At 39.0% G+C, this 14,509-nt stretch overlaps 1 protein-coding gene across 3 annotated transcripts in view; it reads right to left on the bottom strand.

Moving 5' to 3' along the window:
- LOC144964440 (F-box/LRR-repeat protein 4-like) overlaps positions 1 to 14,010 on the bottom strand; it is a 34,082-nt gene extending 20,072 nt beyond the window's left edge. The window contains exons 1-5 of one of the 3 annotated variants that reach the window (XM_078898696.1): positions 13,941 to 14,010; positions 13,177 to 13,301; positions 11,684 to 11,953; positions 10,353 to 10,443; positions 521 to 650 (exon numbers count right to left, since the gene is read on the bottom strand). In XM_078898696.1, coding sequence (XP_078754822.1) covers positions 521 to 650; positions 10,353 to 10,443; positions 11,684 to 11,944 — 482 coding nt within the window. In that variant the 5' untranslated portion in view covers positions 11,945 to 11,953; positions 13,177 to 13,301; positions 13,941 to 14,010. Of the gene's footprint in view, positions 1 to 520; positions 651 to 10,352; positions 10,444 to 11,683; positions 11,954 to 12,453; positions 12,576 to 13,176; positions 13,302 to 13,940 lie in introns of those variants that run through there. The other 2 variants (XM_078898697.1, XM_078898695.1) reach the window with 2 other exon arrangements.
- Positions 14,011 to 14,509: the final 499 nt, after the last annotated feature.

Raw genomic sequence — 14,509 nt, 5'->3', positions numbered from 1 at the left:
CAGGATTTCAGTTCAATAAATTAGAAAATGTACAGGATCTCACAAAGAGGAACAGAATCAAATGTTTACATTATAAATCAAAAACAACAAATATAACAATACATAACAGAGAGATGATTTACAATTAAAAAATTATCATCTCCCAAAACTATTACTAGACATTTGACTGTTTCCCTCCCAGTCAAGGACTCTGACAAGGGAAAGGACAAAACCAAGTAATCTCATTCAAAGACAAAGACAAAAAAAAAAAAAACAAATTGGAGAACAGATGCAGGGGTAAAGAATAAACTATAAGTAACCTCCCTGCCCTCTGTGGGAGATCAGGAACCCCATCCATTATTGAAAAGATAAATATTTATGAATAAGCCAAGAATACTGTGTCTGGTTACAATGATTTTTTTAAAGGTGATGGGAGGACAGAGAGAGAGAGAGAGAGAGAGAGAGAGAGAGAGAGAGAGAGAGAGAGAGAGAGAGAGAGAGAGAGAGAATATTACTAGGAGATATTATTCATACACCATACCTGGCTCTGCCATAGTCCACACTTGTTCCCTCTTGTTGGTCCCGGGCACAGATTTTTACAATTGATCCAGGATTGTAGGTCTCAAATATTTCAAGATTCGCAATGTAAACGTGTTTAGCAAATCTTAATTCTGAAACCGACAGAAAGTGTAAAAATAATTTAAATACAAACAGTAACTTATAAAAAGAAAATGGAAAAGACTTAACAGTCTTTAGCAAGAACCCAGCAACTCAACCTTTATATAGAAAAAAATAAATAAATAAATTCAAAATAATAATAACAACAACAACAATTGTAATAATAACAACAATAATAATAATAATAATAATAATAATAATATAATAATAATAACAATAATAATAATAATAATAATAATAATAATAATAATATAATAATAATAATAATAATAATAATAATAATAATAATAATAATAATAACAACAACAATAATAATATTCAAAATTCTTCTTCTTCTTCTTCGTTCCTCTGATGGACATCTATGGCTGCAGTCCGATATCTGCTATGAAGTCTGTGGTCCGCTTTAGGTCCTCAGCCTCACCATAGAGCTTTGTGTTGAGTGTTGTAGGGGTGACCCAGTGGTTCGAACGTTGCACGTTGTATAATGGGCAATCCATAAGCACATGTAAAGTGGTTTCATTGTCGGTTCCACATGGGCAATAAGGGGTTGTTCCAATACCTAGCTTTGTAAACATATGTCCTCTTAGTCTATTGTGTCCTGTTCGGAGGCGGAATAGAGTGACTTGGCTACTTCGCTGAATGGCATGGATTGGATCCTGCTTGTTGTGTTCTAGGTGTGTGTCATTCCTTTCTTTGTCTATTTTTTGCTTTATTATTTTCTTTTGCTGATGTTAAGTGATTGACGACTTCGGTTGTTCCTTCTGGGCTCCTTCTTTGGCCAGTTGATCGGCAATTTCATTTCCATATATACCTACATGACTTGGAATCCACTGCAGCACAATTTTTCCTGTTTTATCAGATAAGCCCTCAAGGGCCTCCACAGTGTGTGCGGCTTCAGAGTCCTGGTAATTTTCAATAGACCGGAGAGCATCATCAGAGTCTGTCAAGTAAACCACATTTTTCCCGTATATTCTGTGATCTCTGGATAGTTCTTTTGTTGCATTGAGGATGGCTTTTTCTTCAGTTTTAGTACTTGTGCACATTGAACCCACTGATACAGATATTTTTGTTTCTGTTTTATCTGTCCAGTGTATGAGTGCACCAGCACCTCCATTCATGAGGGGGCCGGAAACTGAGCCATCTGTATAAACTCTTATCCAGTTGGTCATTGGGTATTTTTTATCGATCATCTTTAGGGTTTGAGCATTGTCATTATTGCTTCGAATGTTTTTCTTGTTGATGGTTATGGATTTTTGTTTCTTTTTCCACGGTGGTGGTTTGAGATTTGGGACATTGATTTGGGCAATATCTTCCTTTGGTGTCACTTTATATTCGCTCTCTAGTTTTTGTCCCAAGGCGATGAAGTTTTCCCTTTTGAGTCGATTCTCTTTCTTTTCCATTGTACTTGGATGCAGTGGTTGGGATTCCATGAATTTTATCTTTGAGAATTGTGTCACTATTTTTAAATTTCGTTGTTCTTTGAGAGGTTTTATTCCTGTGTGGGTTTCCATCTTGTGAATTGGTGTTGTTTTCATTGCTCCAGTGATCACGCGTAGGCATTGGTTTTGGATTTTTTCAACCTTTTGAAATTGAGCCTGTGAGCACGTTCCCCATGCCGATATGGCATAGTCTATTGCAGGTCTTACATATCCAAGATATGTCTTCTTCAGGACGTTTGAGTTTGCTCCCCATTGCGTTCCAGCAAGTTTTCGGAGAAGCTGCATTCTCTTGTACCCTTTCTGTTGACTTTCATCTATTTGATGTTTCCAAGTGAGTCGAGGGTCAAATTTCACTCCTAGATACTTAGGCATAAGGTCTTCTCTCAGAATCTTTCCATCTAAAGTTAATCGCATAGATTGCTTTTTGGTTGATAAGCTGAATGTTGTGTATGTGGTTTTATCAGCATTTACTCTCATACCCCAGTCTTTTGTCCATTTGCTCAAAGCATCAAGAGTCATCTGTATCCTGGCCTTTGCAGTACCAATATTTCTTTCAGTGCATATCAGTGCAAGGTCATCTGCATACATGGCTGCTTTTACTCCTCTGCATTGGTTTCGCAGATGTCATTGATAAAAATGACAAAGAGGGTTGGTGAGAGAACCCCGCCTTGTGGTACTCCATTTGTCATGTTCGTTAGCTTGCTTTTAGAGTTTTGAGATTGGACTCTTGCTTTTCGATTTGTGAGGTAATCTTTAATCCATGCAAACATGTTGTGTGAAACGTTGGCTTTCTTAAGTTTGAGAAGTAGTCCTTTTGTCCAGACTTTGTCAAATGCCTTTTCCATATCCACCCAAACTGTGACTGTGTGTTTTTTTTCTTGGTAACCATTTTCGATCAGCTGCGAGATGTATGTTATCTGGTCCTCTGTGCAGCGTAATTGTCTGAAACCAGCCTGTTCATCTGATATCAACTTATTGCTTTCTAAATACCATTGGAGACGGCGATTAACAATTCTCTCCATCAGTTTACCCAAGCAGCTTGTCAAACTTATTGGCCGGTAGCTTTCGGTTTTATTTTTTGGCTTGCCATCCTTCTTAATTGGTATCATGGTTGCCTGTTTCCATTTGAGTGGAAGTTTACCCTGTTTCCAACTTGCATTGAACAGTTGTTTCATTTTCCTCTTTGTGAGGGTTCCTAGGTGTTTCAACATGTCATTAGTAACATCATCTGGACCTGGTGATTTGTTCGTTTTTAGAGATTTCAAGGCAATTTCTACTTCTTCTTTTTTAATCGAACTGAACATGACATCATCTGTGGATTCTTTGGGTGTATCCTTGTGTTTTCTCAATTCTTTGTGGACTTCTCGTTTTCGTTCTTTTCTAATCTGTATACTCCCAACACTTGAGTACTGCTTCATAAAACAGTTTGCTGCTTGTTTTTTGTTGAGAATCCTCCCCTGATCATCTTCTACTGATGGTGCAGCATATCTGTTTTCTTGTCCACTTAGAGCTTTGGTTAGGTTCCATAATTTTCTTCCGTCTCTGTCGTAGTCAAGTTGTCTGGTTTTTTCATGCCATGCTTCCTGTTTTGCTTTTATTGTTTCTTTCCTGAGAGTTTTTTCAGCCTCTTTGTAAATTTCCATATTCTCATCATTTGGCTCTCTCTCTGCTTTTTTTCTGTGTTCAGTGACTTGGCTGTTGAGACTTCCTAATTTTTCAGTCCATCCTGGACAGTAGTCCTTTCTTGATCCTCTGGGGATTGATTCTTTTGCAGCTTTCATGATTGATTTTGTGAAAGCTTTGGCTGATTTTTCTACATTCCTTGTTTTACAGTTTATCTCTTTTGTATAACTATCAGTCAACTTTGAAAACAGAGTCCAGTCTGCTTTTTTATAATTCCATCTCGGAGGTGGTGCCTTTCTGTCTTTTGCATATTCTTCAGTTATTTCAACCAGAATGCAGAGATGCCAACTTTAAATTTGGCTCACAGGAGTTTCAGCCACCACTCGTAGGAATTTCAACGCCGAAAGAGGAATTTCCGCTAACAAAAAAAAAAAAGGAATTGGAACGATATTTGGCATTGTGCTTACATATTGTATAGTTCTAAATAGATAACTGATTAGAATTACAGTGTATATTATGATACATAAACACATTGCAAATTACAATCCCAAAGTTTCCTTATTTCAAATGAAGTAAAGCGCCAAAACCTAACGGTAGAGATTGTAGTACTGGTGGTAGTGAGGATGATGTGGTGTTGATGGTTGTAGTAATAGTGGTAGAGATGATGAAGATGTGATAGTGGCTGATGTTGTAGTTGTAGTGGTAGTGATGATGATATGGTGGTGGTGGTGGTGGTTGAGGTAGTAGTTGTAGTGATGATGATATGGTGGTGGTGCTGGTTGAAGTAGTAGTTGTAGTGATGATGTGGTGGTGGTATAGTGGTTGTAGTAGTTGTGGTCGTGATGATAATGATGTGGTGGTGGTTGTAGTAGTGGTGGTAGTGATGTTGATGTGGTGGTGGTGGTGGTGGTGGTTGTAGTACACATGGTAGTGATGATGATGTGGTAGTGGTGGTTGTAGTAGTAATGGTAATTATGATGTGGGTTGTATTAGTAGTCGTGGTAGTGATGATAATGTGGTGGTGGTGGTTGTAGTAGTACTGGTCGTGATGATGATGTGGTGCTGGTGGTTGTAGTAGTAGTGGTAGTGATGATGATATTGTAGTGGTTGTTGTTGTAGTAGTGGTGGTAGTGATGATGATGTGGTGGTGGTTGTTGTAGTGGTGGTAGTGATGATGATGTGGTGGTGGTTGTAGTAGTATTAGTGGTAGTGATGATGATGTTGTGGTGGTGGTTGTAGTAGTAGTAGTGGTAGTGATGATGTGGTGGTGGTGGTGGTTGTAGTTGTAGTGGTAGTGATGATGTGGTTGTGGTGGTTGTAGTAGTAGTGGTAGTGATGATGTGGTGGTGGTGGTGGTTGTAGTAGTAGTGGTAGTGATGATGTGGTGGTGGTGGTTGTAGTAGTAGTGGTAGTGATGATGTTGTGTGGTGGTTGTAGTACTAGTGGTAGTGATGATAATGTGGTGGTGGTGGTTGTAGTAGTACTGGTCGTGATGATGATGTGGTGCTGGTGGTTGTAGTAGTAGTGGTAGTGATGATGATATTGTAGTGGTTGTTGTTGTAGTATAGTAGTAGCATTAGCAGTAGTAGTAGTAGTAGTAGTGATGATGATGATGATGATGATGTGGTGGTTGTAGTAGCAGTGGTAGTGATGATGATGATGTGGTGGTGGTGGTTGTAGTTGTAGTAATGAAGATGAGGTGATGGTAGTAGTTGTAGTAGTATTGGTAGTGATGATGATGTGGTGGTGGTTGTTGTAGTGGTGGTAGTGATGATGATGTGGTGGTGGTTGTAGTAGTATTAGTGGTAGTGATGATGATGTTGGGGTGGTGGTTGTAGTAGTATTAGTGGTAGTGATGATGTGGTGGTGGTGGTGGTTGTAGTAGTAGTGGTAGTGATGATGTGGTTGTGGTGGTTGTAGTAGTAGTGGTAGTGATGATGTGGTGGTGGTTGTAGTAGTAGTGGTAGTGATGATGTGGTTGTGGTGGTTGTAGTAGTAGTGGTAGTGATGATGTGGTGGTGGTGGTGGTTGTAGTAGTAGTGGTAGTGATGATGTGGTTGTGGTGGTTGTAGTAGTAATGGTAGTGATGATGTTGTAGTGGTGGTTGTAGTAGTAGTGGTAGTGATGATAATGTGGTGGTGGTGGTTGTAGTAGTACTGGTCGTGATGATGATGTGGTGCTGGTTGTTGTAGTAGTAGTGGTAGTGATGATGATATTGTAGTGGTTGTTGTTGTAGTATAGTAGTAGCATTAGCAGTAGTAGTAGTAGTAGTAGTGATGATGATGATGATGATGATGTGGTGGTTGTAGTAGCAGTGGTAGTGATGTGGTGGTGGTGGTTGTAGTTGTAGTAATGAAGATGAGGTGATGGTAGTAGTTGTAGTAGTATTGGTAGTGATGATGATGTGGCGGTGATGGTGGTTGTAGTAGTGGTGGTAGTGATGATGATGTGGTGGTGGTTGTAGTAGTGGTGGTAGTGATGATGATGTGGTGGTGGTTGTAGTTGTGGTGGTAGTGATGATGATGTGGTGGTGGTTGTAGTAGTAGTATTAGTGGTAGTGATGATGATGTAGTGGTGGTTGTAGTAGTGGTGGTAGTGATGATGATGTGGTGGTGGTTGTAGTAGTATTAGTTGATGATGATGTGGTGGTGGTTGTATAGTATTAGTGGTAGTGATGATGATGTTGTGGTGGTGGTTGTAGTAGTGGTGGTAGTGTGATGATGTGGGTAGTGGTTGTAGTAGTGGTGGTAGTGATGATGATGTGGTGGTGGTTGTAGTAGTGGTGGTAGTGATGATGATGTGGTGGTGGTTGTAGTAGTATTAGTGGTAGTGATGATGATGTTGTGGTGGTGGTTGTAGTAGTATTAGTGGTAGTGATGATGTGGTGGTGGTGGTGGTGGTTGTAGTAGTAGTGGTAGTGATGATGTGGTTGTGGTGGTTGTAGTAGTAGTGGTAGTGATGATGTGGTGGTGGTTGTAGTAGTAGTGGTAGTGATGATGTGAAGCTGGTGGTTGTAGTAGTAGTGGTAGTGATGATGATGTGGTGGTGGTTGCAGTAGTAGTGGTGGTGATGATGGTTGTAATACTAGTGGTAATGATGATGATGTGGTGGATGGAAGGGAGGGGGTATCCTTGGAACAAATTGACCTCACCGGAATTTGACGGAAGTTGCCCGGAGCCCGGAATTTTTTGCTCCAGACCGGAGTTTTTTCCGGTGAAACCGGAGTTTTGGCATCACTGCAGAATGGGACGATGATCACTTCCTGCCAGTTGTTCCTTTATCTGTTTACTGACTTTTCCGGTGAGATCTTCAGATATGAGAGTTAGGTCTGGGGTTGATGTTGTCTTCCATGCTCTTGAGAAGTATGTATCTGGGTCATCTTCATTTCTGACAATTTGAAGCTTACTGTCTGTAAGCCAATTTTCAAGGGTTTCACCTTTTCTGTCTAAGTCATTGTATCCCCAGCTTGGGGAGTGGCTATTGAAGTCTCCCACAACAATGAACTGTTCTTCTTCACTTCTTATGTTTTCAATTGGCAGATTCTCTGATGGTGGGCTGTAACAGTTATATATTGTGTATTGCAATTTGTTTTTGGTAATTTTTACAGCCAATATTTCAACAGATTCATCTGTCGTTATTTCATTTGTCGCTATGTCATTTCTGACGAAGATGATTACTCCACCTTTGTTCCGTTCTTTTCTGTCTTTCCTAAAATGTTGATATCCCCTTATTGAACACCTAATGTTTTCTGTGAGGTGTGTCTCCTGTATGCAGGCAATATCTATCTTCTCATCCTGAAGAAACTTGGAGAGGGCAGTCTTTTTATGTTGTATCCCTTCTGCATTCCATTGTAGCAATTTGATAGTTCCAGTAGTCCGTAACCTTGCATCTCCTACCCTGGTTCCACAGTAGGAGGGCAAGGTACCACCAGATCGCTTGGGTGAACCCTGTTTATCAGGGCTCGACGCTAGGTCCGTCCGGCGGGAATCCCCAGACTTCGCGCCATATCGTCTGACAGTTTTGTTGTCCATCATTGTGAGGAGGATGCGTGTCACATTAATTTTTGGGTTGGTTTCCCTCTCCAGACTATTTGCGCCTTTCGGCTCTGCGACTCCGACTTCAGCGGTTCTTTATTCTCTGGATGTGATTCCATAGCCTTTCATCTTCCCAGATCCACAAGGCAGTGGTGGTTTGAAGTTGGAGTTTTCCTTCTCCTAGACAGACTGCTTTCCAAGGCTATGAGCTCTGTCCACCCATTAATGGTGTCTAGGCTGGGAGTCCAGGAGGGTATCTTTGTAGAGTGACAGTTTCCCTTCACCCCACCAGCGTCATGGGGCTAGCACAGCTTATTGCGTGAACTAGGGCAATCTGGCCACGGCGGTTGATTCCTCCCTTCATCCGTCACCTCAGACACATAGAAACTCGTGTCATCAGCCGGTTAGAAAGTTCCTTTCGGAATACTCCAACCGTTGCCCAGGAGGCGGGCGGGGAAGAATGCCCCTACGTGGACCCTGACACGAGCTGGAATGGGTTGCGGATCAGTACTGATCAAAATAATCCAATCCTGCCTCCCTAATATTCAAAATGAAAATAGTAATCATATCATTTGAAGACGAGTAAACACAGCAAATAAATTCCAAGTTATTTCCATGAGAACATCCACTTCCAGTTGATGAACACTCCTTTCACTTGAGCTCATTTTTATTTTCTGTCAAAACAAAATGGTTCCTGTCATGCAGCAGTATGCATAAAAGCCCATTTTATGGGTGTTTTTTTTTTTTTGTTGTTTTTTTTTCCCCAGGACATTGGAATCAACTGTAAATCGTAAATCATTATTCAATCTGTTTTGTTCCATGACCATTTGGAATAAATCTACTGGTATATAAAAGAGAGGAAGAGGTAGACCAACAAGAAGCTGGAAACAAGATATATGTGAATGGCTGGGAATGACAACAACTCAAGCAAGTAGACTGGCGGAAAACCGTAATCTGTTTCGCAAGAAAGTTCGGGAAGCAACGTCCTACGCAGGATCAGCTGACTAGATGATGATATAAAAATACATCCACAGTTTTAGCAACGCAACACGAGAGTAAATGAACAGATGTGTGAAAAACAGCTATGAAAAAGTCCTTCAAAGCCATTGGCCCCAAGGAGTCGGAGTTTATCCCGGTTTTTGTAGCATGAAACAGACAATAGCAATTGCTTGCTATCCTTTGGATAGGATGCTAGTCTATCGCAAAGTACTTTCCAACAAATCTTACAGACCCAGATACCCATTCACTGCTGTGTGGAAAGGAGGGTTAGAAAAATCTTGATTGCACCCGGGATCGATCTTGGTCCCTTTGCGTGTGAAGCGAGCGCACTACCAACTGAGCTATCAGGATCCCCTAAAAATATCTATAAAATTATAAAACTCAGAACTACCAATTTCAATACGAGAAAAAGAGTAGAAATATTGCTTGTCAAAAACATTAAGGGAAAAGGTGTTCAATTTTTAAAATGTCAAAACGAATTTGCTCTTTCGTTTGCAAATTTGGAAATAATCAAGTGTTTCTGTGGGCAGGAAACTTCAAAAGCTTTATTTTTATTTTTAGCATATTGGACTTTTTAAAAAAATAAATTTTTAAAGCAATGGAAATATGGAATCCAACAAATCACTGACCCTACTAAACAGAGAAGAAAATCAAGTAGTATGTATAGAAATAGACACACAATAAAGAGAGTGACATTCCTCACATGTCACTGGTAAATAATATGAAACACAAAATCAAGATTTAAAAAAAATTGCAGTTCAAGTTTGAAAATACTCCAATATCCTTGCACTTCATGCACTCAATGTCATTTTTGAGAGCGTTTTGTGAAGTGTCCTCGTTGACATCTCTTATCTCCGCCAGGCTTTAAAACTGGTCTTTGTATCACTGAATGCCAGTCTCGCAATCAACTTTGTATCACTGAATGCCAGTCTCGCAATCAACTTTGTATCACTGAAAGCCAGTCTCGTAATCAACTTTGTATCACTGAATGCCAGTCTCGCAATCAACTTTGTATCACTGAATACCAGTCTCGCAACCAACTTTGTATCACTGAATGCCAGTCTCGCAATCAACTTTGTATCACTGAATGCCAGTCTCGCGACCAACTTTGTATCACTGAATGCCAGTCTCGCAACCAACTCTGTATCACTGAATGCCAGTCTCGCAATCAACTATGTATCACTGAATGCCAGTCTCGCAATCAACTTTGTATCACTGAATGCCAGTCTCGCAATCAACTTTGTATCACTGAAAGCCAGTCTCGCAATCAACTTTGTATCACTGAATGCCAGTCTCGCAATCAACTATGTATCACTGAATGCCAGTCTCGCAATCAACTTTGTATCACTGAAAGCCAGTCTCGCAATCAACTTTGTATCACTGAATGCCAGTCTCGCAATCAACTTTGTATCACTGAATGCCAGTCTCGCAATCAACTTTGTATCACTGAAAGCCAGTCTCGCAATCAACTTTGTATCACTGAATGCCAGTCTCGCGACCAACTTTGTTTCACTGAATGCCAGTCTCGCAACCAACTCTGTATCACTGAATGCCAGTCTCACGATAAACACAAACTAAAGGAAAATCCAAATATCCTCACCGATGAAATCCACACTGACAAAGTTGGAAGGTGTTCCTCTGTATCTTTTCATTGCACTGGGAGCCTGATGCCACCATGGACCATACGTCCTCTAGATTTTGAAGAGCAACGCAGAAATAAATTATGATTATATAATATAAATCTTGATGCTCGAAGCTCGAAGAAATAAATAATAATGTGAAACTGAATGTAAACTTCAATTTAATTACAAAAAACAGATCAAATGAACGTTTCGGGTTTCCCCTTTATCAACAAAACAGGATGAATTCAATTAAATTGAAGCTTACATTCAATTTCACATTATTATTTATTAATTGATTATATAACATGAACACATGTGTTTTTTTTTGTTTTGTTTCTTTTTTTTCCTTTTTGTTTGTGTTTTTTCTTTTTTTGCGGCTATGTGGTCTTGTGGTATGACACTCGCTTTCGGATCGGAAGGTCCTGGGTTTGAGCCTCGCTCCGTGCAAAGTTAAGTCCTTGGAGAAGGCTCTTTACTCACTTTCTCTCACCGTACTCAGGTGTAAAATGAATACCTGCCCGTTAACAGCATTGTCTCTGTCAGAAAAAATTGTAATATCCCCTAACAGGCGTCATGTCTTGTCCTAAATGTTAAATGTTACTGTTGGCCAGAGACCCTTTGTAAAGCACGTTTAGTGGATATTGCGCTAAATAAAAGCTCAAATTCTTTTTTTTCTTTTCTTTTTTATTCATATGTTTGTAAAGGTAGATTCTTAAGATTATACGGGACGTAAAAGAGTGAGGGTGGATGATCTTTATTGATAACAAGCATAGATCTAGACTAGAATATAAGATGGATTCACTCTGAAACCAGAATATCAATTACATGAGGAATGTATTCAGTGATCGAAGCTTCAGTTTTTTTGACATCACACATTTGTTCAGCATTATGTTTCACATTAAGACAGAACTTTTTTCCAGCAAACGAATAGTTTTGCTCCCAGAATACGCCTTAAATCTAATCTTAATTATAAGTTTATTTTATTCCAGTTTTGACATTAAGTTCAGACTGACAATTTCCACTGCATAACTGAACTTTTCTTCTTTTTTTTGGCCTTCATTAGAATAAGTTACTAATGTTAGTGAGTAATATTGAGGTAAGTATATATGTGTATGTTCGTGTATGAATGTAAATGTATCTGTGATTGAGTTTGTGTGCATGTGTTATGTGTTTGTTTCTTCATATGTATTCTCAAAATTGTCAAAGAATGAATATTTGAATAACAATTAATATTGTAAAGCACAGCTGAGTACTTATAACTTATTATTATTATTATTATTATTATTATTATTAAGACATGCATACTTACGAAAACACAAGCATTGATGAAATCCCCATAGGAGGGAAACAAGCTGGTTTTCCCAGCCAAATTACTGGCCACATAGGAAAAGCTGTTTTCACTGCCGTATTGAGAGCTAAAGTCTGTCACTTCTTGTCCTTCTAGCCGTTTTAGATGTATGGGTATTGATGAAGCATCTCCATTCTTCTCTATCAGCTTGTTGTAATGCTCCACTACATCTTCTACTTCCTTTTGAAATTTTACAACTTTCGCGTCCTCGTCATTCGCCATATGTACATTCTGTAAGTTAAAAGAAAATTAAAACGATGTAGAAAGTAAACATCACACTAATATTCAAAACATTAGCCTTATAAAGTTAAAATTTTAAGAAGATCACAGTTGATAGTTCCTCTGTGAAGTCTTGTTGACATGGATCCCCTTTTTACTATAATCTTATATAGTTTTATAGATGAGCCTTCAATTCTTCAATCAACATAAAGTGCATAAACTTTTGAAAATTACATCAGTTATCATATATTTTATTAAAACATTTAAGTTGTTTTATTTTTTATTCAAAACTTTAAAATAAATTATATTCAGGCCCTGAAATCAACCACTGATCGTGAACCGAAGACACAAAGCCACCTTAATTGCTTGCATATCACCCGGAGTAAACAGCCCACAATCCTGAGCATCACTCACAATTTTAGCACAGATGATTGAAAAAAATGCATCGTGTCGTCAGGTTTTACGACGCAATTCCTTCATCAGTATGTTAAAATATTGTGAGAAATACTCACTAACTGGGCATGACCGATTTGTGTGTTTGACATGTACTTAGGGTACCTCAGGCCTTTTCATACAGGAAATAAATAGTCTAGGTGACGAAACCGGGTAAATGGCAGGAAACATTCTGATTGGTTGATGCTTAGTCACAGGGGTGAACCATCAGTTGCACTCTAACTCTAAAATGTTATAAACAAAAATGAATATAACAGCTTTAAAAGAGAACAAAATATCAAACACAGAACCTTTCGGGCTCCAAACAATTCTTCAGCCAATAACAAAGACAATATAAACACAAAAACATCACTTAAAGACCAAATAGATCTGGTTTTTAAGTTATTTATGTTTTTATATTTCTCAATAGAATCAGCTCAAGTTCTTTGTCTCTGCATCTCTTCCCAATCATTTTACAAATGTTCAACTTTGCCCAAATTTCATGTTCATAAAATGGGCGCTCAGTCTGTTTGGAAATGTGTCACGTCAATAATCACAACAATACTACTTTTATCAATTTAGAAAAAAAAACATATTCAAAAATAAATACAAAGTTTCAATTTTTAGGCAGTCGTATTCTTCAAGTTCATGAGATGCAAAAGAAATTGTATGACTATCACTAAAAATTGTGCAACAAATCAATTGAGCAATGCATCCAATCATAATTTGTCCTAGTGTTTCTGTATAAATGGAAAACATGAGTAAGATCATTATGGAATTAAAAACATGGATCTTACTCTTACCACTAAAGAAATATATCTTCCAATCTAAAAATTATACATTGATATATGCATCACACAGTGATTCAACAAACATGGGTGGTCACAATCCGCAAACTTTGAATGGCATTTCAACTTTATCCGTGATTCTGGAAACAAAATAGAGGAAAGATATACTTGAGATATCAGTCCAAATATTTGTCAAAAACAATAATGTCAATAATTTTAATTAGATAGGGATGATAATAGCAATTTGGGGAGGCCTTCCGAAAGCTCCTACTCCTACATCCCCAGTATTCTTGTTTTTTTATAATAATAATGTTCTAGTTCTAGTAGGGGGTTTGGGAAGGGGGGGGGGGGGCTTTTTTTTAAAGTTTCCCCCCTCCCAAACCCCCTACAACTAGAACAAGATTACTGGGGATGTAGGAGAGGAGTAGGAGCTTTCGGAAGGCCTCCCGCAATTTGAATAAAATTTATTAAAAAACCCTCAAAGGAAAAACTAGTGGCTTAACTTGGAGCAGGACGGTGCAGTCAAAGGACCGAGGGTAATTTTGTCTTTAACTTTAATAGATTCTTTGTCACCCAAACTAACAAAAGACAGACTGAACTGACTGGTTCAAATTCAAATTCACAATGACTATGACAATGAAATGATGTTCAACAATGACGCTGTTGGAATGGGGACCAGATGAGCCATATTCCGAAAACGAAATACCACTACAGCAATAGAAACAAAGCGCTTTGAATCACTGAAATTACATCCAAACCCTGCATTTACCGTGACCTACATTTGCAGAATATTGTTGTCAAAATGTGTTAAATCAAAATTTAGTCTTTTGTTTGGTGTTTGGTGTTTAGTAGTGTTGGGTTATTTGATCGCTTTTACTCGATCGACGATCAAGCGCCAAGCCACGAGTCAGTGCTCGATCTCAATGCCGGAAGAGCGAGTTAGTAAAACGATCACTCGATCGTAAAACGATCAGGCGGGTTGTGAGCTTGAGACGATCTTGACACGTGAGACGAGCTTGAGACGATCAGGATTCGAGCGAGCGGAGGGGTAACGAGTGTTTCGAATCATTTCAAATTCAAACGATCACAGTTTGCCATCCGATACCAATTGCCAATGTTTGCACACGGTAGTCTGTGGTTCTTCCACAGCCCTCACTCCTTGTCAGATGTTAGTGTGTCTGGGTGGCAGTGGCAGGGAAATTCGTATAGGTGTATCACGCGTGTGTGACAAGACTTCATTAAACCTACTAAAGTTTGACTATCACACACACACACACACACACATACACACACACACACACACACACTAAGGCTATTTCTATGACACACACGCATCCCTCTATCAATG

Source organism: Berghia stephanieae, chromosome 2 (assembly GCF_034508935.2).
Source record: "Berghia stephanieae isolate SIO BIC M18660-M18661 chromosome 2, UCSD_Bste_1.3, whole genome shotgun sequence".
Classification (NCBI taxonomy): Eukaryota; Metazoa; Mollusca; class Gastropoda; order Nudibranchia; family Aeolidiidae; genus Berghia; species Berghia stephanieae.
The sequence above is the reverse complement of the archived record's forward strand: the minus strand, read 5'-3'. Positions and strand labels throughout refer to the sequence as shown.